The following is a 22,500-nucleotide window of genomic DNA, read 5'->3' as shown; positions in this document are numbered from 1 at the left end:
TGTTGTGTGTTAGAATATAACCAGACTTGTTGTGTGTTAGAATATAACCTGACCTGTTGTGTGTTGGAATATAACCTGACCTGTTGTGTGTTAGAATATAACCTGACCTGTTGTGTGTTAGAATATAACCTGACCTGTTGTGTGTTAGAATATAACCTGTTGTGTGTTAGAATATAACCTGACCTGTTGTGTGTTAGAATATAACCTGTTGTGTGTTAGAATATAACCAGACCTGTTGTGTGTTAGGATATAACCTGACCTGTTGTGTGTTAGAATATAACCTGACCTGTTGTGTGTTAGGATATAACCTGACCTGTTGTGTGTTAGAATATAACCTGACCTGTTGTGTGTTAGAATATAACCTGTTGTGTGTTAGAATATAACCAGACTTGTTGTGTGTTAGGATATAACCTGACCTGTTGTGTGTTAGAATATAACCTGACCTGTTGTGTGTTAGAATATAACCTGTTGTGTGTTAGAATATAACCAGACCTGTTGTGTGTTAGAATATAACCTGACCTGTTGTGTGTTAGAATATAACCTGACCTGTTGTGTATTAGAATATAACCTGACCTGTTGTGTGTTGGAATATAACCTGACCTGTTGTGTGTGTTAGAATATAACCTGTTGTGTGTTAGAATATAACCTGACCTGTTGTGTGTTAGAAATAATACAACAACCTGTTAGAGCCAGTAACACCTGATCCTTTAGCTGTTAGAGTCAAAATCGTCTAAGTTAAACTACTTTAAATCATCTAACTTTAACTACCTAACCATCTTAACTACCCTCTCTCTCATACGCCCACATCCCACCTCATTTGAGCAGTAGGATGTCCCCTCCTCCGCTGGTGTGAGGGATACTTTCCAAACTCCCTCGTACTCCGTGCCCCAGCTCCACATATATTCCAATTTTGTACCCCCAATGTCTCACTTCGTGGCTCTGCACACACGCCATCTGTATTATTCTCCCACCCCCTCCGTTTCAAACCCACTGCTACAAGGTTATTCACTTTCGCCATCTGTATTATTTTCTCCTCCTCCGTTCCAAACCCACTGCCAAAAAACTCCACACTCAACTCACCCAGAAATGATGCGAGGTCTTGTGTGAATTGTCTCTCAACACGTCCATATCCAACAGCCTCTCCCGTACGCGCTAGTCCATTCAATTCATTATTCAGAAATGCTCTTTGATGTCCACCCACCCATGTAGAATCGTGTATGCTCCTCACTTTCCGCTAGGCAGCACAAAGACTCGAACCCTTGAAGCATAATCCAACACAGTCATCCCCTTTTTCCACGAAATCTCACCTGCAAGCCCATCCACTCTATTTGCCTTGCCACACTTCATCTTAAGCAGGGCTTTCACCACCTTTTCTCTTTTCATCAAACTGTATGTAGCAAGACTCTCTTTTCGCGTACCCCTACGTCCAAAAACGCCATACGTGTATTCATCTGGCATCTAATACATTCAACAGTCCTTCACAATACTCATTCTATCCCCTCGTCACCTCAACTTTGCCTGTTACCACTTTCTTATTCCCACGCGTCACTGGTGCTGCCATTTCTTGTCATCACATCTTCAACCACCTTCCAAAACAATTTCCGATTCTCCCTGAAGTTTGCCGAAACTCTTTCAATCCAAACCTCATTGGTCCTCTTTTTTCTCAACCCCTGCACCAACCTACTGACTTCCCTACCGCTTACTCTTGTACATCTCCTAATCACTCGCATTAGTTCCTGCAGATAAGGCCCATACACCGTTTCCTACCGCTTACTCTTGTACATCTCCTAATCATTCGCATTAGTTCCCTGCAGATAACGCCCATACACCGCTCTTTTCTCAGTCACTAGCAACTTGACTTCTTGAAACCACTGACTCCTACTGCAACTACGCCTTCTCGCATGTCCGCACCACACCTTCCGCACACACTCCTGTAGCACATGCCAGCACTGCTATCGTAAACACCTCCCACTTCACAACGCCTGCTATAACTTCATGCCCTCGCTACAGAACTCTGCCCGCTGGAGGCGAGAGTAAAGTCAGCTCCAGATGTTATTTTTGGGGTCGTCAACTGATGAAAGAAAGAACAAGCTAATAAAAATGGAATAAAGAAAAGCTTTTAATGGATAAAGCTACCCATGTCCCTGCGACTGATTGTAGCGCAGTTTTGATGCACTAGAAACCCATGGAAAAGTGTTCTGGGGTAACAGAAGGACCTATTTTAAAAGTGCCCCCCTTGAGGTAATAGATGATGATAGATATTTGTATGTATAAATTCGCCATTTCGTGTGTGGCGGGGTGGCGGCGGGAATGGATGAAGGCAGCATGTATGAATATGTGTACAAGTGTCTATGTGTATATGTCTGTGTATGTATATATGTGTATACGTTGAGATGTATAGGTATGTATATGTGCATGTGTGGACGTGTATGTATATACATGTGTATGTGGGCGGGTTGGGCCATTCTTTCGTCTGTTTCCTTGCGCTACCTCGCTAACGCGGGAGACAGCGACAAAGCATTATAAAAAAAATAAATAAACCATAAATTCGCTGACTGGCAACAGTGTTAGACAACGGGCAGCAGTGCTTGACAACAGTGTTTGACAACGGGCATTTGTGCCTGACAACAGTGTTTGACAACGGGCATTTGTGCTTGGCTACAGTGTTTGACAACGGGTAGAGTGCTTAGCAACAGTGTTTGACAACGGGCACAGTGCCTGACAACAGTGTTTGACAACGGGCAGCAGTGCTTAGCAACAGTGTTTGACAACGGGCATTTGTGCCTGACAACAGTGTTTGACAACGTGCAGTAGAGCCTGGCAACAGTGTTTGACAACGGGCATTTGTGCCTGGCAACAGTGTTTGACAACGGGCAGAGTGCTTAGCAACAGTGTTTGACAACGGGCAGCAGTGCTTAGCAACAGTGTTTGACAACGGGCATTTGTGCCTGGCAACAGTGTTTGACAACAGGCAGCAGTGCCTGGCAACAGTGTTTGACAACGGGCAGCAGTGTCTGGCAACAGTGTTTGACAACGGGCAGCAGTGTTTAGCAACAGTGTTTGACAACAGGCAGCAGTGCCTGACAACAGTGTTTGACAACGGGCAGCAGTGTCTGGCAACAGTGTTGACAACGAGCAGCAGTGTCTGGCAACAGTGTTTGACAACGGGCAGCAGTGTCTGGCAACAGTGTTGACAACGGGCAGCAGTGTCTGGCAACAGTGTTGACAACGAGCAGCAGTGTCTGGCAACAGTGTTGACAACGAGCAGCAGTGTCTGGCAACATGTTTGACAACGGGCACAGTGCTTGACAACAGTGTTTGACAACGTGCAGCAGTGCTTGGCAACAGTGTTTGACAACGTGTAGCAGTGCTTGACAACAGTGTTTGACAACGGGCACAGTGCTTGACAACAGTGTTTGACAACGTGCAGCAGTGCTTAGCAACAGTGTTTGACAACGGGCACAGTGCTTGGCAACAGTGTTTGACAACGGGCAGCAGTGCTTAGCAACAGTGTTTGACAACGGGCAGCAGTGCTTAGCAACAGTGTTTGACAACGAGCAGCAGTGTCTGGCAACAGTGTTTGACAACGGGCAGCAGTGTCTGGCAACAGTGTTGACAACGAGCAGCAGTGTCTGGCAACATGTTTGACAACGGGCACAGTGCTTGACAACAGTGTTTGACAACGTGCAGCAGTGCTTGACAACAGTGTTTGACAACGTGCAGCAGTGCTTGACAACAGTGTTTGACAACGGGCACAGTGCTTGACAACAGCGTTTGACAACGGGCAGCAGTGTCTGGCAACATGTTTGACAACGGGCACAGTGCTTGACAACAGTGTTTGACAACGTGCAGCAGTGCTTGGCAACAGTGTTTGACAACATGTAGCAGTGCTTGACAACAGTGTTTGACAACGGGCAGCAGTGCTTGACAACAGTGTTTGACAACGTGCAGCAGTGCTTGGCAACAGTGTTTGACAACGTGTAGCAGTGCTTGACAACAGTGTTTGACAACGGGCACAGTGCTTGACAACAGTGTTTGACAACAGGCACAGTGCTTGACAACAGTGTTTGACAACGGGCAGCAGTGTCTGGCAACAGTGTTGACAACGAGCAGCAGTGTCTGGCAACAGTGTTTGACAACGGGCACAGTGCTTGGCAACAGTGTTTGACAACGTGTAGCAGTGCTTGACAACAGTGTTTGACAACGGGCACAGTGCTTGACAACAGTGTTTGACAACGTGCAGCAGTGCTTGACAACAGTGTTTGACAACGGGCACAGTGCTTGACAACAGTGTTTGACAACGTGCAGCAGTGCTTGACAACAGTGTTTGACAACGTGCAGCAGTGGGCGTACAACATGTTTGACAACGGGCACAGTGCTTGACAACAGTGTTTGACAACGTGCAGCAGTGCTTAGCAACAGTGTTTGACAACGGGCAGCAGTGCCTGACAACAGTGTTTGACAGTGTTTTGACTAACGAATCCAAGTTTCAGTTTCAGGAGAGCCAAAGGAAGGTTTAGGAAGGAGGCGGCGTCGTACGTCCGCCAGCGAAGCTACTGCCGGCAGCGGCTCGGGGGGCGGGGCGTATGAACCTGTGACGTCACTGTAAACAAAGATGGCCGACACCCAAATGAAGGAGGTAAGGTCGAGAGAAACACAGACCCCAGACGGGCGTCCCGACCAGACTGCGATCGTTGTGGCTTCACTGCCTCTTCTCTCTCTCTCTCTCTCTCTCTCTCTCTCTCTCTCTCTCTCTCTCTCTCTCTCTCTCTCTCTCTCTCTCCAACTATGATATACATATATGACACTTAATTTAAAAAGTAACTAACTTTAGATACTAACTTTAGATACTAACTTTAGGTACTAACTTTAGATACTAACTTTAGGTACTAACTTTAGATACTAACTTTAGATACTAACTTTAGATACTAATTTAGATACTAACTTTAGATACTAACTTTAGATACTAACTTTAGATACTAACTTTAGATACTAACTTTAGGTACTATCTTTAGATACTAACTTTAGGTACTAACTTTAGATACTAACTTTAGGTACTATCTTTAGATACTAACTTTAGGTACTATCTTTAGATACTAACTTTAGGTACTAACTTTAGATAACTAACTTAGATACTAACTTTAGTACTAACTTTAGATACTAACTTTAGGTACTATCTTTAGATACTAACTTTAGATACTAACTTTAGATACAACTTTAGGTACTATCTTTAGATACTAACTTAGGTACTATCTTTAGATACTAACTTTAGGTACTATCTTAGATACTAACTTAGGTACTATCTTTAGATACTAACTTTAGTACTAACTTTAGATACTAACTTTAGGTACTAACTTTAGATACTAACTTAGGTACTATCTTTAGATACTAACTTTAGATACTAACTTTAGATACTAACTTTAGATACTAACTTAGATACTAACTTTAGTACTAACTTTAGATACTAACTTTAGATACTAACTTAGATACTAACTTTAGATACTAACTTAGATACTAACTTTAGATACTAACTTAGATACTAACTTTAGATACTAACTTTAGATACTAACTTTAGATACTAACTTAGATACTAACTTTAGGTACTAACTTTAGATACTAACTTTAGTACTAACTTTAGATACTAACTTTAGTACTAACTTTAGATACTAACTTAGATACTAACTTTAGATACTAACTTTAGTACTAACTTTAGATACTAACTTAGATACTAACTTTAGTACTAACTTTAGATACTAACTTTAGATACTAACTTAGATACTAACTTTAGATACTAACTTAGATACTAACTTTAGTACTAACTTTAGATACTAACTTAGATACTAACTTTAGTACTAACTTTAGATACTAACTTTAGATACTAACTTAGATACTAACTTTAGTACTAACTTTAGATACTAACTTAGATACTAACTTAGATACTAACTTTAGATACTAACTTAGATACTAACTTTAGTACTAACTTTAGATACTAACTTAGGTACTATCTTTAGATACTAACTTAGATACTAACTTTAGATACTAACTTAGATACTAACTTTAGGTACTATCTTTAGATACTAACTTAGGTACTATCTTAGATACTAACTTTAGGTACTAACATTAGATACTAAGTTTAGATACTAACTTTAGGTACTATCTTTAGATACTAACTTTAGATACTAACTTTAGATACTAACTTAGGTACTATCTTTAGATACTAACTTTAGGTACTAACTTTAGATACTAACTTTAGATACTAACTTTAGATACTAAGTTTAGATACTAACTTTAGGTACTATCTTTAGATACTAACTTTAGGTACTATCTTTAGATACTAACTTAGGTACTATCTTTAGATACTAACTTTAGGTACTAACTTTAGATACTAACTTAGGTACTATCTTAGATACTAACTTTAGGTACTATCTTTAGATACTAACTTTAGGTACTAACTTTAGATACTAACTTTAGTACTAACTTTAGATACTAACTTAGGTACTATCTTTAGATACTAACTTTAGGTACTATCTTAGATACTAACTTTAGGTACTATCTTTAGATACTAACTTAGGTACTATCTTAGATACTAACTTTAGGTACTATCTTTAGATACTAACTTTAGGTACTAACTTTAGATACTAACTTTAGGTACTAACTTTAGATACTAACTTAGGTACTATCTTTAGATACTAACTTTAGGTACTATCTTTAGATACTAACTTTAGATACTAACTTTAGATACTAACTTTAGGTACTATCTTAGATACTAACTTTAGTACTAACTTTAGATACTAACTTTAGATACTAACTTTAGATACTAACTTTAGGTACTATCTTTAGATACTAACTTTAGGTACTAACTTTAGATACTAACTTTAGGTACTAACTTTAGATACTAACTTTAGGTACTAACTTTAGATACTAACTTTAGGTACTATCTTAGATACTAACTTAGGTACTATCTTAGATACTAACTTAGATACTAACTTTAGGTACTATCTTTAGATACTAACTTTAGGTACTATCTTTAGATACTAACTTAGATACTAACTTTAGGTACTATCTTAGATACTAACTTTAGGTACTAACATTAGATACTAACTTTAGATACTAACTTTAGGTACTATCTTTAGATACTAACTTAGATACTAACTTAGGTACTATCTTAGATACTAACTTTAGGTACTATCTTTAGATACTAACTTTAGGTACTAACTTTAGATACTAACTTAGATACTAACTTTAGTACTAACTTTAGATACTAACTTTAGATACTGCCTTTAGATACTAACTTAGATACTAACTTTAGATACTAACTTAGATACTAACTTTAGATACTAACTTAGATACTAACTTTAGATACTAACTTTAGATACTAACTTAGATACTAACTTTAGTACTAACTTTAGATACTAACTTTAGGTACTATCTTAGATACTAACTTTAGGTACTAACTTTAGATACTAACTTAGATACTAACTTTAGATACTAACTTAGATACTAACTTTAGATACTAACTTAGGTACTATCTTAGATACTAACTTTAGATACTAACTTAGATACTAACTTTAGATACTAACTTAGGTACTATCTTTAGATACTAACTTAGATACTAACTTTAGGTACTATCTTTAGATACTAACTTTAGGTACTATCTTTAGATACTAACTTAGATACTAACTTTAGGTACTATCTTTAGATACTAACTTAGGTACTATCTTTAGATACTAACTTTAGGTACTAACTTTAGATACTAACTTTAGGTACTATCTTAGATACTAACTTAGATACTAACTTTAGGTACTAACATTAGATACTAACTTTAGGTACTATCTTTAGATACTAACTTAGATACTAACTTTAGGTACTATCTTTAGATACTAACTTAGATACTAACTTTAGTACTAACTTTAGATACTAACTTTAGATACTAACTTAGATACTAACTTTAGATACTAACTTAGATACTAACTTTAGATACTAACTTAGATACTAACTTTAGATACTAACTTTAGATACTAACTTAGATACTAACTTAGGTACTATCTTTAGATACTAACTTTAGGTACTATCTTTAGATACTAACTTTAGGTACTATCTTAGATACTAACTTTAGATACTAACTTAGATACTAACTTTAGTACTAACTTTAGATACTAACTTTAGGTACTATCTTTAGATACTAACTTTAGATACTAACTTAGATACTAACTTTAGGTACTATCTTAGATACTAACTTTAGGTACTAACTTTAGATACTAACTTAGATACTAACTTAGATACTAACTTTAGATACTGCCTTTAGATACTAACTTTAGTACTAACTTTAGATACTAACTTAGATACTAACTTTAGATACTAACTTAGATACTAACTTTAGATACTAACTTAGATACTAACTTTAGATACTAACTTAGATACTAACTTTAGTACTAACTTTAGATACTAACTTAGATACTAACTTTAGATACTAACTTAGATACTAACTTTAGATACTAACTTAGATACTAACTTTAGATACTAACTTTAGGTACTAACTTTAGATACTAACTTTAGGTACTAACTTTAGATACTAACTTTAGGTACTAACTTTAGATACTGCCTTTAGATACTAACTTTAGGTACTATCTTTAGATACTAACTTTAGGTACTAACTTTAGATACTAACTTAGATACTAACTTTAGGTACTATCTTTAGATACTAACTTTAGGTACTATCTTTAGATACTAACTTTAGGTACTATCTTTAGATACTAACTTTAGGTACTATCTTTAGATACTAACTTTAGGTACTATCTTTAGATACTAACTTTAGGTACTATCTTTAGATACTAACTTTAGGTACTATCTTTAGATACTAACTTTAGGTACTAACTTTAGATACTAACTTTAGGTACTATCTTTAGATACTAACTTAGATACTAACTTAGATACTAACTTTAGATACTAACTTAGGTACTATCTTTAGATACTAACTTAGATACTAACTTAGATACTAACTTTAGGTACTATCTTAGATACTAACTTAGATACTAACTTAGATACTAACTTTAGGTACTATCTTAGATACTAACTTTAGATACTAACTTAGATACTAACTTTAGTACTAACTTTAGATACTAACTTAGATACTAACTTAGATACTAACTTTAGGTACTATCTTTAGATACTAACTTTAGATACTAACTTAGATACTAACTTTAGTACTAACTTTAGATACTAACTTTAGATACTAACTTAGATACTAACTTTAGATACTAACTTAGGTACTATCTTTAGATACTAACTTAGATACTAACTTTAGATACTAACTTAGATACTAACTTTAGTACTAACTTTAGATACTAACTTAGATACTAACTTTAGGTACTATCTTAGATACTAACTTTAGTACTAACTTTAGATACTAACTTAGATACTAACTTTAGTACTAACTTTAGATACTAACTTAGATACTAACTTAGATACTAACTTTAGTACTAACTTTAGATACTAACTTAGATACTAACTTTAGTACTAACTTTAGATACTAACTTAGATACTAACTTAGATACTAACTTTAGTACTAACTTTAGATACTAACTTTAGTACTAACTTTAGATACTAACTTTAGATACTAACTTAGATACTAACTTAGATACTAACTTAGATACTAACTTTAGATACTAACTTTAGGTACTATCTTTAGATACTAACTTAGATACTAACTTTAGATACTAACTTTAGTACTAACTTTAGATACTAACTTAGATACTAACTTTAGTACTAACTTTAGATACTAACTTAGATACTAACTTAGATACTAACTTTAGGTACTATCTTTAGATACTAACTTAGATACTAACTTAGATACTAACTTTAGGTACTATCTTAGATACTAACTCAACATAATCCTAGCCTACCTTAATGTTATCCCTAAACCTAACTCAACATAATCCTAGCCTACCTTAATGTTACCCTAGTCTAACTCAACATAATCCTAGCCTACCTTAATGTTATCCCTAAACCTAACTCAACATAATCCTAGCCTACCTTAATGTTACCCTAGTCTAACTCAACATAATCCTAGCCTACCTTAATGTTACCCTAGTCTAACCCAACATAATCCTAGCCTACCTTAACGTAACCCTAGCCTAACTCAACATAATCCTAGCCTACCTTAATGTTACCCTAGCCTAACTCAACATAATCCTAGCCTACCTTAACGTAACCCTAGTCTAACTCAACATAATCCTAGCCTACCTTAATGTTACCCTAGCCTAACTCAATATAATCCTAGCCTACCTTAATGCAACCCCAACCTAACTCAACATAATCCTAGCCTACCTTAACGTAACCTCAACCTAACTCAACATAATCCTACCCTACCTTAATGTTACCCTAGCCTAACTCAACATAATCCTAGCCTACCTTAACGTTACCCTAGCCTAACTCAACATAATCCTAGCCTACCTTAACGTTACCCTAGCCTAACTCAACATAATCCTAGCCTACCTTAACGTTACCCTAGCCTAACTCAACATAATCCTAGCCTACCTTAACGTAACCTCAACCTAACTCAACATAATCCCAGCCTACCTTAATGTTACCCTAGCCTAACTCAACATAATCCTAGCCTACCTTAACGTTACCCTACGCTAACTCAACATAATCCTAGCCTACCTTAACGTAACCTCAACCTAACTCAACATAATCCTAGCCTACCTTAACGCAACCCCAACCTAACTCAACATAATCCTAACCTACCTTAAAGTAACCCCAACCTAACTCAACATAATCCTAGCCTACCTTAACACAACCCCAACCTAACTCAACATAATCCTAGCCTACCTTAATGTAACCCCAACCTAACTCAACATAATCCTAGCCCACCTTAAAGTAACCCCAACCTAACTCAACATAATCCTAGCCTACCTTAACGTAACCTTAGCCTAACTCAACATAATCCTAGCCTACCTTAACGTAACCTTAGCCTAACTAAACATAATCCTAGCCTACCTTAACGTAACCCCAACCTAACTCAACATAATCCTAGCCTACCTTAACGTAACCTTAGCCTAACTAAACATAATTATTCCTAGCCTACCTTAACGTGACGTAACGAACAATTAAATCATATAAGAACAATTAAAATCATCATTAAAACAATTAAAATCATCATTAGAACAATAAAAATCATTAGAACAATTTTAATCATCATTAGAACAATTTTAATCATTTTAATCATCATTAGAACAATTTTAATCATCATTAGAACAATTTTAATCATCAATAGAACAATTTTAATCATCATTAGAACAATTTTAATCATTTTAATCATCATTAGAACAATTTTAATCATCAATAGAACAATTTTAATCATCATTAGAACAATTTTAATCATCATTAGAACAATTTTAATCATTTTAATCATCATTAGAACAATTTTAATCATTTTAACATCATTAGAACAATTTTAATCATCATTAGAACAATTTTAATCTCAAAAAACAATTTAATCATCCTTAGAACAAATTTTAATCATCATTAGAACAATTAAAATCATCATTAGAACAATTTTAATCATTAGAACAATTTTGATCATTAGAACAATTTTAATCATTACAAATTTATTGATCTCCTTTACTGAAGCTGTTCTTGTTCACAGAGCCACCAATTGGAGGGTCGGTTTGCTGACCCGGAACGACGAAGTGGCAAAAACGAGCAGACGTGGACTTCCTTATACCCCGACGCCACCACTGTATCGACAGGTCAGCCACCTCAGCTGCTATGCTATCCAGTGGAACGGGTTCATTATAATAAACCATCAGTGGGTTTATTTTTGAGTTATCCAGTGGAACGGGTTCATTATAATTAACCATCAGTAGGTTTATTTTTTTAGTTATCAAGTGGAACATGTTCATTATCATAAACCATCAGTGGGTTTATTTTTGAGTTATCCAGTGGAACATGTTCATTATAAACCATCAGTGGGTTTATTTTTGAGTTATCCAGTGGAACATGTTCATTATAAACCATCAGTGGGTTTATTTTTGAGTTATCAAGTGGAACATGTTCATTATAAACCATCAGTGGGTTTATTTTTGAGTTATGAAGTGGAACATGTTCATTATAAACCATCAGTGGGTTTATTTTTGAGTTATCAAGTGGAACATGTTCATTATAAACCATCAGTGGGTTTATTTTTTAGTTATCCAGTGGAACGGGTTCATTATAATAAACCATCAGTAGGTTTATTTTTTAGTTATCAAGTGGAACATGTTCATTATCATAAACCATCAGTGGGTTTATTTTTGAGTTATCCAGTGGAACATGTTCATTATAAACCATCAGTGGGTTTATTTTTGAGTTATCCAGTGGAACATGTTCATTATAAACCATCAGTGGGTTTATTTTTGAGTTATCAAGTGGAACATGTTCATTATAAACCATCAGTGGGTTTATTTTTGAGTTATCAAGTGGAACATGTTCATTATAAACCATCAGTGGGTTTATTTTTGAGTTATCCAGTGGAACATGTTCATTATAAACCATCAGTGGGTTTATTTTTGAGTTATGAAGTGGAACATGTTCATTATAAACCATCAGTGGGTTTATTTTTGAGTTATGAAGTGGAACATGTTCATTATAAACCATCAGTGGGTTTATTTTTGAGTTATGAAGTGAACATTTCATTATAAACCATCAGTGGTTTATTTTTGAGTTATGAAGTGAACATGTTCATTATAAACCATCAGTGGTTATTTTTGAGTTATGAAGTGAACATGTTCATTATAAACCATCAGTGGGTTATTTTTGAGTTATCAAGTGGAACATTTCATTATAAACCATCAGTGGTTTATTTTTGAGTTATCAAGTGAACATGTTCATTATAAACCATCAGTGGTTTATTTTGAGTTTATGAAGTGGAACAGTTCATTATAAACCATCAGGGTTTATTTTTGAGTTATGAAGTGGAACATGTTCATTATAAACCATCAGTGGTTTATTTTTGAGTTATGAAGTGGAACATGTTCATTATAAACCATCATGGGTTTATTTTTGAGTTATCCATGGAACATGTTCATTAAAACCATCAGTGGGTTTATTTTTGAGTTATCAAGTGGAACATGTTCATTATAAACCATCAGTGGGTTTATTTTTGAGTTATGAGTCATTTTCTGTGAAATGATTTTGCCATTCTTAAACCTTCCCCTACCCCCTCCCCCCCCCCACTGCAGCGACACTCGCCTTCTGCTGAGGACAGCGCCCTGCTGAGGCGAGACCCTGCTACAACACCTGCTGAGGACAGCGCCCTGCTGAGGCGAGACTCTGCTACAACACCTGCTGAGGACAGCGCCCTGCTGAGGCGAGACCCTGCTACAACACCTGCTGAGGACAGCGCCCTGCTGAGGCGACACCCTGCTACAACACCTGCTGAGGACAGCGCCCTGCTGAGGCGAGACCCTGCTACAACACCTGCTGAGGACAGCGCCCTGCTGGGGCGAGACTCTGCTACAACACCTGCTGAGGACAGCGCCCTGCTGAGGCGGGACCCTGCTACAACACCTGCTGAGGACAGCACCCTGCTGAGGCGAGACTCTGCTACAACACCTGCTGAGGACAGCGCCCTGCTGAGGCGGGACCCTGCTACAACACCTGCTGAGGACAGCGCCCTGCTGAGGCGAGCCCTCTGCTACAACACCTGCTGAGGACAGCGTCCCTGCTGAGGCGGGACCCTGCTACAACACCTGCTGAGGACAGCGCCCTGCTGGGGCGAGACCCTTCTACAACACCTGCTGAGGACAGCGCCCTGCTGAGGCGAGACTCTGCTACAACACCTGCTGAGGACAGCGCCCTGCTGAGGCGGGACCCTGCTACAAACACCTGCTGAGGACAGCACCCTGCTGAGCGAGACTCTGCTACAACACCTGCTGAGGACAGCGCCCTGCTGAGGCGGGACCCTGCTACAACACCTGCTGAGGACAGCGCCCTGCTGAGGCGACATCCTGCTACAACACCTGCTGAAGACAGCGCCCTGCTGAGGCGACATCCTGCTACAACACCTGCTGAGGACAGCGCCCTGCTAAGGCGACATCCTGCTACAACACCTGCTGAGGACAACGCCCTGCTGAGGCGAGACTCTGCTAAAACACCTGCTGAGACAGCGCCCTGCTGGGGCGAGACCCTGCTACAACACCTGCTGAGGACAGCGCCCTGCTGAGGCGACCCTGCTACAACACCTGCTGAGGACAGCGCCCTGCTGAGGCGAGACTCTGCTACAACACCTGCTGAGGACAACACCTTCAAGGCGCAACACTCAGCTCCAACACCTGCTGCGGACAACACCTTCAAGGCGCAACACTTACCTCCAACACCTGCTGAGGACAACACCTTCAAGGCGCAACACTTACCTCCAACACCTGCTGAGGACAACACCAAGGAGCAACACTTAGCTCCAACACCTGCTGAGGACAACACCTTCAAGGCGCAACACTTACCTCCAACACCTGCTGAGGACAACACCAAGGAGCAACATTTAGCTCCAACATCTGCTGAGGACAACACCTTCAAGGCGCAACACTTACCTCCAACACCTTCAAGCCGCAACACCTCCAAGGCGCAACACTTAGCTCCAACACCTTCAGGGCGCAACACCTTAGAGGGCGATAAGGTCATCTTACGGCTGGCACAGGTAAGACCAAATGCTAACTCGCCTTTGGCAAAACGTAAACATTCTCCAGGAGCAACAAGGCTCGCGACACTCTCGTAAAAGAAAAAAATAAATAAATATGTTCCTTTAACTTTTAATCCGAATTTTCATCTCTTTAGCTCAAGATAATAGTATTTTCGAATGTGATAAATGCATGAATAATCACTGAGGAGATGAAATTAATGTGATTACTAAGATAATACTATATTTTCGAATGTGATAAATGCATAAATAATCATTGAAGAGATGAAATTAATGTGATTATTAACGATTAAATTACTGTCGTAAAGTCTCATTGGGAGGAGGGGGGGGGGGGGGAGGGTAGGTGTCACCTTGTTTCGACCACCTTCACAATGTTCCAATTATTCATCATCGCATAGGCCTACCAGCCAGCCAATCAGCGTCGGCGTCGCATAACCACCACGTTCTTTTGGAATACGACCGACCCCGTCGTACGATGGACGTAACCCATTTTGTCTTCTGCGTCACTCGAAGACGTTGCGCGGCGACCAATGAACCCATTTGGACTCCTTCGCTTCGGATGGTAACTTCTACTATTTCTCAATTGGTTTTTTTTTTTTTTTTTAGCATCATATCAAATTAACAAATTCAACTCTTTAACATGTTAGTTTACCGGGGTGTTTGGAGTGGGACACGAGCAGCTGTCTTGGATGAGTGGCAGGTTCGCTGTATGAACCTCTGGGCTTTGTGTGGAAAGCAAGACTTTCCATTATACATTGGCTCATACATTTGGAAATGTTGAATAGATTTATTTCATGGATGTATTATGGCGGTTTGTAGAATGTACATCATTATGGCGGTCTGTAGAATGTATATTATGGCGGTCTGTAGAATATACATTATGGCGGTCTGTAGAATATACATTATGGCGGTCTGTAGAATATACATTATGGCGGTCTGTAGAATGTACATTATGGCGGTCTGTAGAATGTACGATGCCATGTTTCGTTATCAATCATACGTTGACATTAAAATTGGTCAGGTTGATAAACTGTTGCCAATTTGATCGCCAATTTCGTCTGTCATAGGGTATTCGGGTGGCCATTTGACCTGGTCTGCCAATCAGACTTTGAACTGAACCCCCATTAGCTTATGACCTCATCCGGGTCAGTTAGTTTATCCTTAAAACCTTCTCTAGCTATCATGTCTAAAGCATCGAAACCACAGCTCCCTTTCCACATCCATGCAACACAGAACTTTCCATGGTTTACCCCAGACGCTTCACATGCCCTGGTTCAATCCATTGACAGCACGACGACCCCGGTATACAACATCATTCCAATTCACCCGTGCACGCCTTTCACCCTCCTGCAAAATATTTTTTTCACTCCATCCTTTCATCTCCAATTTGGTCTTGCCCTTCTCCCTGTCCCCTTCACCTCTGACCCATGTATCCTCTTGCGCAACCTCTCCTCACTCATCCTCTCTTTATGTCCAAAATATTTCAACCCACCCTCTTCTGCTCTTTCAACCACGCTCTTTTTATTTCCACACATCTCTCTTACCCTTACATTACTTACACGATCAAACCACCTCACACCACACATTGTCCTCAAACATCTCATTTCCAGCACATCCACCTTCCTCTGTACATCCTCGCCAGTGTCTCGCGTCCCTACTACACACACCAGACACGATTACCGGACCTTCGCCCCCTGACCACCCAGACATACCTCCTCCCCCGCCCCCTGACCACCCAGACAAACCTCCTCCCTCGCCCCCTGACCACCCAGACACACATCCTCCCCCGCCCCCTGACCACCCAGACACACATACTCCCCAGCCTCCTGACCACCCAGATAAACATCCTACCCCGCCCCCTGACCACCCAGACAAACATCCTCCCTCGCCCCCTGACCACCCAGACACACATACTCCCCAGCCCCCTGACCACCCAGATAAACATCCTACCCCGCCCCCTGACCACCCAGACAAACATCCTCCCTCGCCCCCTGACCACCCAGACACACATCCTCCCCCGCCCCCTGACCACGCAGACAAACATCCTACCCGCCCCCTGACCACCCAGACAACATCCTCCCCCGCCCCCTGACCACCCAGATAAACATCCTCCCCCGCCCCCTGACCACCCAGACACTACATCCTCCCCCGCCCCTGACCACCCAGACACACAACTCCCACCTCCTGACCCAATAACATCCTACCCCGCCCCCTGACCACCCAGACAACACTCCTCCCTCGCCCCCTGACCACCCAGACACATACTCCCCACCCTGACCACCCAGATAAACATCCTACCCCGCCCCCTGACCACCCAGACAAACATCCTCCCTCGCCCCCTGACCACCCAGACACACATCCTCCCCCGCCCCCTGACCACCCAGACAAACATCCTACCCGCCCCGACCACCCAACACACATCTCCCCCGCCCTGACCACCCAGATAAACATCCTCCCCCCCGCCCCCTGACCACCCAGACACACATCCTCCCCCGCCCCCTGACCACCCAGACACACATACTCCCCCGCCCCCTGACCACCCAGAAATACATCCTACCCCCGCCCCCTGACCACCCAGATAAACATCCTCCCTCGCCCCCTGACCACCCCAGACACACATACTCCCACCCCTGACCACACCAGATACATCCCACCCCGCCCCCTGACCACCCAGACAACATCCTCCCCGCCCCCTGACCACCCAGACACACATCCTCCCCCGCCCCCTGACCACCCAGACACACATACCCCAGCCTCCTACCACCCAGATAAACACCTACCGCCCCCTGACCACCCAGACAATACATCCTCCCCCCGCCCCCTGACCACCCAGACAACATCCTCCCTCGCCCCCTGACCACCCAGACCATACACCCTCCCCCGCCCCCTGACCACCAGCAACATCCTACCCGCCCCCTGACCACCCAGACATACATCCTCCCCCCCCCCCTGACCACCCAGACATACATCCTCCCTCGCCCCTGACCACCGATACACCTCCCCGCCCCCTGACCACCCAGACAAACATCCTCCCCCCCCCCCCCCTCGCCCCCTGACCACCCAGTAAACATACCTCCCCCTCCCCGCCATCCTCCCCCCCCCTGACCACCCAGACATACATCCTCCCCCCCTCGCCCCCTGACCACCCAGACATACATCCTCCCCCGCCCCCTGACCACCCAGACAAACATCCTCCCCCCCCCCGCCCCCTGACCACCCAGACAAACATCCTCCCCCCCCCGCCCCCTGAAAACACCACCCCAGACCCTACATACATCCTCCCTCCCTCGCCCCCTGACCACCCAGACATACATCCTCCCCCCCGCCCCCTGACCACCCAGACATACATCCCCTCCCCCGCCCCCTGACCACCCAGACATACATCCTCCCCCGCCCCCTGACCACCCAGACAACATACTCCCACCCCCTACCACCCAGATAACACCTCCCCGCCCCCTGACCACCCAGACAACATCCTCCCGCCCCTGACCACCCAGACACACATCCCCCCCGCCCCCTGACCACCAGACAAACATCCTCCCCGCCCCCTGACCACCCAGACAAACATCCTACCCCGCCCCCTGACCACCCAGACATACATCCTCCCCCTCGCCCCCTGACCACCCAGACATACATCCTCCCTCCCACGCCCCCTGACCACCCAGACATACATCCTCCCCCCCCCCTGACCACCCAGATATACATCCTCCCTCCCTCGCCCCCTGACCACCCAGACATACATCCTCCCCCGCCCCCTGACCACCCAGACATACATCCTCCCTCCCTCGCCCCCTGACCACCCAGACATACATCCTCCCTCCCCGCCCCCTGACCACCCAGACATACATCCCCCTCCCCCGCCCCCTGACCACCCAGACCTACATCCTCCCTCCCTCGCCCCCTGACCACCCAGACATACATCCTCCCCCCCCCCTGACCACCCAACATACATCCTCCCTCCCTCGCCCCTGACCACCCAGAAAAACACATCCTCCCCCGCCCCCTGACCACCCAGACATACATCCTCCCTCCCCGCCCCCTGACCACCCAGACATACATCCTCCCTCCCACGCCCCCTGACCACCCAGACATACATCCTCCCTCCCTCGCCCTACCACCCAGACAACATCCTCCCCCCCCGACCACCCAGACATACATCCTCCCTCCCCCGCCCCCTGACCACCCAGACATACATCCTCCTCCCCCCCCCCTGACCACCCAGACATACATCCTCCCCCCTCGCCCCCTGACCACCCAGACCTACATCCTCCTCCTCGCCCCTGACCACCCAGACAACACCCCCGCCCCCACCACCCAGACATACATCCTCCCCACGCCCCCTGACCACCCAGACAACATCCTCCCCGCCCCCTGACCACCCAGACATACATCCTCCCTCCCTCGCCCCCTGACCACCAGACATACAGCCTCCTCCCGCGCCCCCTGACCACCCAACATACATCCTCCCTCCCTCGCCCACCACGAACAACACTGAATAAACAAAAAAAAATATTCTGAACCCAAGAAAAAGGTAAATAATTTCCTGCCCCCTACCACCAGACAACAACCTCCCCCGCCCCTGGACCACCCAGACATACATCCTCCCACACGCCCCCTGAACCCAGACAACAATCCCCCCGACCACCATAATACATTTTGAACACCCAGAAACACCCCCTTCCCCCGCCCCAAAATAATCCTGTGCACCCAACATCGGACAAGATATCTTACATTTTCCTTAACCGACAGCTTTCAGTATATTCACCCCCCCCCCCACACCCACCACCGACCCACCAGCTTGACTTCACTTCCAGATGTAACGGTGAGTATTGCATTACCTTCTCCACAGGACTTCCACCGCCCTGGGTTACCCAACCTGGGTAACTCATGTTACATGAACAGTATCCTGCAGTGTCTCCACCACACGTTACCTCTGACCCAGCACTTCCTCAACAACGGCAAACACAGGTCAGTCTCTCTCTCCTGTTAACAGTAACGGTTAGGTAAATATCTCCTGTTAACAGTAACGGTAAGACACTTTTAATACAAAATGGAACAGGAGTAACAGTAAGACCCTGTTAGTACAAAACAGAACAAGGTTTATCCTGTCTCCTGTTAACAGTAACGGTAAGACACTGTTAGGACAGAACAGAACAAGAGTAAGAGTAAGACCCTGTTAGTACAAAACAGAACAAGGTTTATCCTGTCTCCTGTTAACAGTAACGGTAAGACACTGTTAGGACAGAACAGAACAAGAGTAAGAGTAAGACCCTGTTAGTACACAACAGAACAAGGTTTATCCTGTCTCCTGTTAACAGTAACGGTTAGGTAAATATCTCCTGTTAACAGTAACGGTAAGACACTTTTAATACAAAACGGAACAGGAGTAACAGTAAGACCCTGTTAGTACAAAACAGAACAAGGTTTATCCTGTCTCCTGTTAACAGTAACGGTCAGGTAAATATCTCCTGTTAACAGTAAAGGTAAGATCCTGTTAGTACACAACAGAACAAGGTTTATCCTGTCTCCTGTTAACAGTAACGGTCAGGTAAATATCTCCTGTTAACAGTAACGGTAAGACACTGTTAGGACAGAACAGAACAAGAGTAAGAGTAAGACCCTGTTAGTACACAACAGAACAAGGTTTATCCTGTCTCCTGTTAACAGTAACGGTAAGACACTGTTAGTACAGAACAGAACAGGAATAACAGTAAGATCCTGTTAGTGCACAACAGAACAAGGTTTACTCTCTCTCCTGTTAACAGTAACGGTAAGACACTGTTAGTACAGAACAGAACAGGAGTAACAGTAAGACCCTGTTAGTACACAACAGAACAAAGTTTACTCTGTCTCCTGTTAACAGTAAGAGGCCGTTAGTACAGAAGGGAGCCAGGTACACCCTGGCACTGTTACCTGTTGACAACAGATGGGGGTAACAGGTCACTGCAATTTCTCCCAACGGTAGTTTCCCCTGACCTTTGACCCCTTTCACCTCTTCAAGGTCACCTCCAGCTTTACCCCCAGCTTAAAACCGCCCCTGATAACCCCCCTTAAACCGCCCTTGATACCCCCTTAAACCGCCCCTGATACCCCCTAAACCGCCCCTGATACCCCCTTAAACCGCCCCTGATAACCCCTTAAACCGCCCCAGATACCCCCCTTAAACCGCCCCAGATACCCCCCTTAAACCGCCCCTGAAAACCCCCTTAAACCGCCCCAGATACCCCCCTTAAACCGCCCCTGATACACCACCCCAGATATAAACCAGACAGAGGGACACCATCACCTGCGTTTTCTATTTCCAGACACGACGACGGCGCGCAGGGGAGACGTGAGCAAGAAGGGCGTATGGCGCGTGCGTACAGAGAGGTGGTGAAGGCAATGGTTTGTGGTGGGAGAATCGACCTTGCCCTCAGGTACCTTAAGGTAAGAAGTCAGTCCCATCTGTGACACATCCCCTCACTGTATACCCCCACTCCTTGGCCTCTCCTTCACTGGGGTTTTTCCTACCTTCGTCTGACCCCCAAAGGCAGATTCGAACCGGGCGCCACACCCCCAAAACTCACACACACACACACACACACACACACACACACACACACACACACACACACAACACCTGGATCTTAGATTCGAACCGGGCGCCACACCCCCAAAGCTCACACACACACCCGGATCTTAGATTCGAACCGGGCGCCACAAGTTGTCGCCCCGAGCAACAGAAAACGTCTGTCTAATTCAAAATTATCTTGGGTGGGCCAGCGCCCCTGTTTCCTCCCCTGGGTAAACCTCATCATAAACAATAAACCATTATCCTCGCCCTGTTAAACCATAATTAGCCTCACCGTAAACAATAAACCATTATCCTCACCATGTTAAACCATGATAAGCCTCACCGTAAACAATAAACCATTATCCTCGTCCTGTTAAACCATAATTAGCCTCACCGTAAACAATAAACCATTATCCTAACCATGTTAAACCATGATAAGCCTCACCGTAAACAATAAACCATTATCCTCACCATGTTAAACCATGATAAGCCTCACCGTAAACAATAAACCATTATCCTCACCATGTTAAACCATGATAAGCCTCACCGTAAACAATCAACCATGATGCTCACTTGTTTGCGACAGGTAGTGGCGGCGGGGTATGATGAAGTCTACCAAGACGACCAACAGAAGGAAGCGCACGACTTCCTCAGTCAGCTGCTGGAGTGGTTGCACGAAGACCTATCCCAGGTATCCCAGTGGGACCATTCTGAGTCTTATGTAACCAGGACACAAAGGCTTCATTTGTGTACACTTACTCCATCATGTGTCCTTTTGACCGCCTAAGGCTATTGACAACACGTCGCCCCCTGTATGCCACACTGCTCCAATTTACTCTATCCCATGTAATTTAGTCTATCCCATCTTCCCATCTCCATTTCGGACTTGCACTTACTCCATCATGTGTACTTTTTCCCTGACCTCCTAGGCTATTGACAGCACGTCGCCCCCTGTATGCCACACTGCTCCAATTTACTCTATCCCATGTAATTTAGTCTATCCCATCTTCCATCTTCCCATCTCCATTTCGGACTTCCTCGTTCTCGTCCAGATCCTCGGAGTCAACCTCTCCTCACTCACCTTCTCCAAAAGTCCAAACTATTCTCGTGCACCTTCTCCAGCTCTCGCAACATACCCTCTCTCTCTCTCTCTCTCCTCTCTCTCCTCTCTCTCTCTCTCTCTCTCTCTCTCTCTCTCTCTCTCTCTCTCTCTCTCTCTCACCCAGTGAACCCTCATCACTCACCTTCTCCAAAAGTCCAAACTATTTTCATA

The 22,500-nt window shown here is 43.1% G+C and overlaps 2 protein-coding genes across 2 annotated transcripts in view; both read left to right on the top strand.

The window, feature by feature from the left end:
* Positions 1–4,801: 4,801 nt before the first annotated feature.
* On the top strand, positions 4,802–13,881 carry LOC139762950 (uncharacterized). The gene is made up of 3 exons (XM_071688274.1): positions 4,802–4,820; positions 11,632–11,750; positions 13,221–13,881. Exons 1-3 carry the CDS (start codon positions 4,802–4,804, stop codon positions 13,689–13,691), a joined length of 609 nt encoding a protein of 202 aa, XP_071544375.1. The 3' UTR covers positions 13,692–13,881.
* A 322-nt stretch (positions 13,882–14,203) lies between these two features.
* LOC139762949 (uncharacterized) overlaps positions 14,204–22,500 on the top strand; it is a gene marked incomplete at its 5' end in the record, with an annotated part of 15,728 nt that continues 7,431 nt past the window's right edge. The window contains 4 exons of the mRNA XM_071688273.1: positions 14,204–14,674; positions 19,524–19,642; positions 20,980–21,100; positions 21,814–21,918. Coding sequence (XP_071544374.1) covers positions 14,204–14,674; positions 19,524–19,642; positions 20,980–21,100; positions 21,814–21,918 — 816 coding nt within the window. The remainder of the gene's footprint in view (positions 14,675–19,523; positions 19,643–20,979; positions 21,101–21,813; positions 21,919–22,500) is intronic.

Source organism: Panulirus ornatus, chromosome 45 (assembly GCF_036320965.1).
Source record: "Panulirus ornatus isolate Po-2019 chromosome 45, ASM3632096v1, whole genome shotgun sequence".
NCBI lineage: Eukaryota > Metazoa > Arthropoda > Malacostraca > Decapoda > Palinuridae > Panulirus > Panulirus ornatus.
The sequence above is the reverse complement of the archived record's forward strand: the minus strand, read 5'-3'. Positions and strand labels throughout refer to the sequence as shown.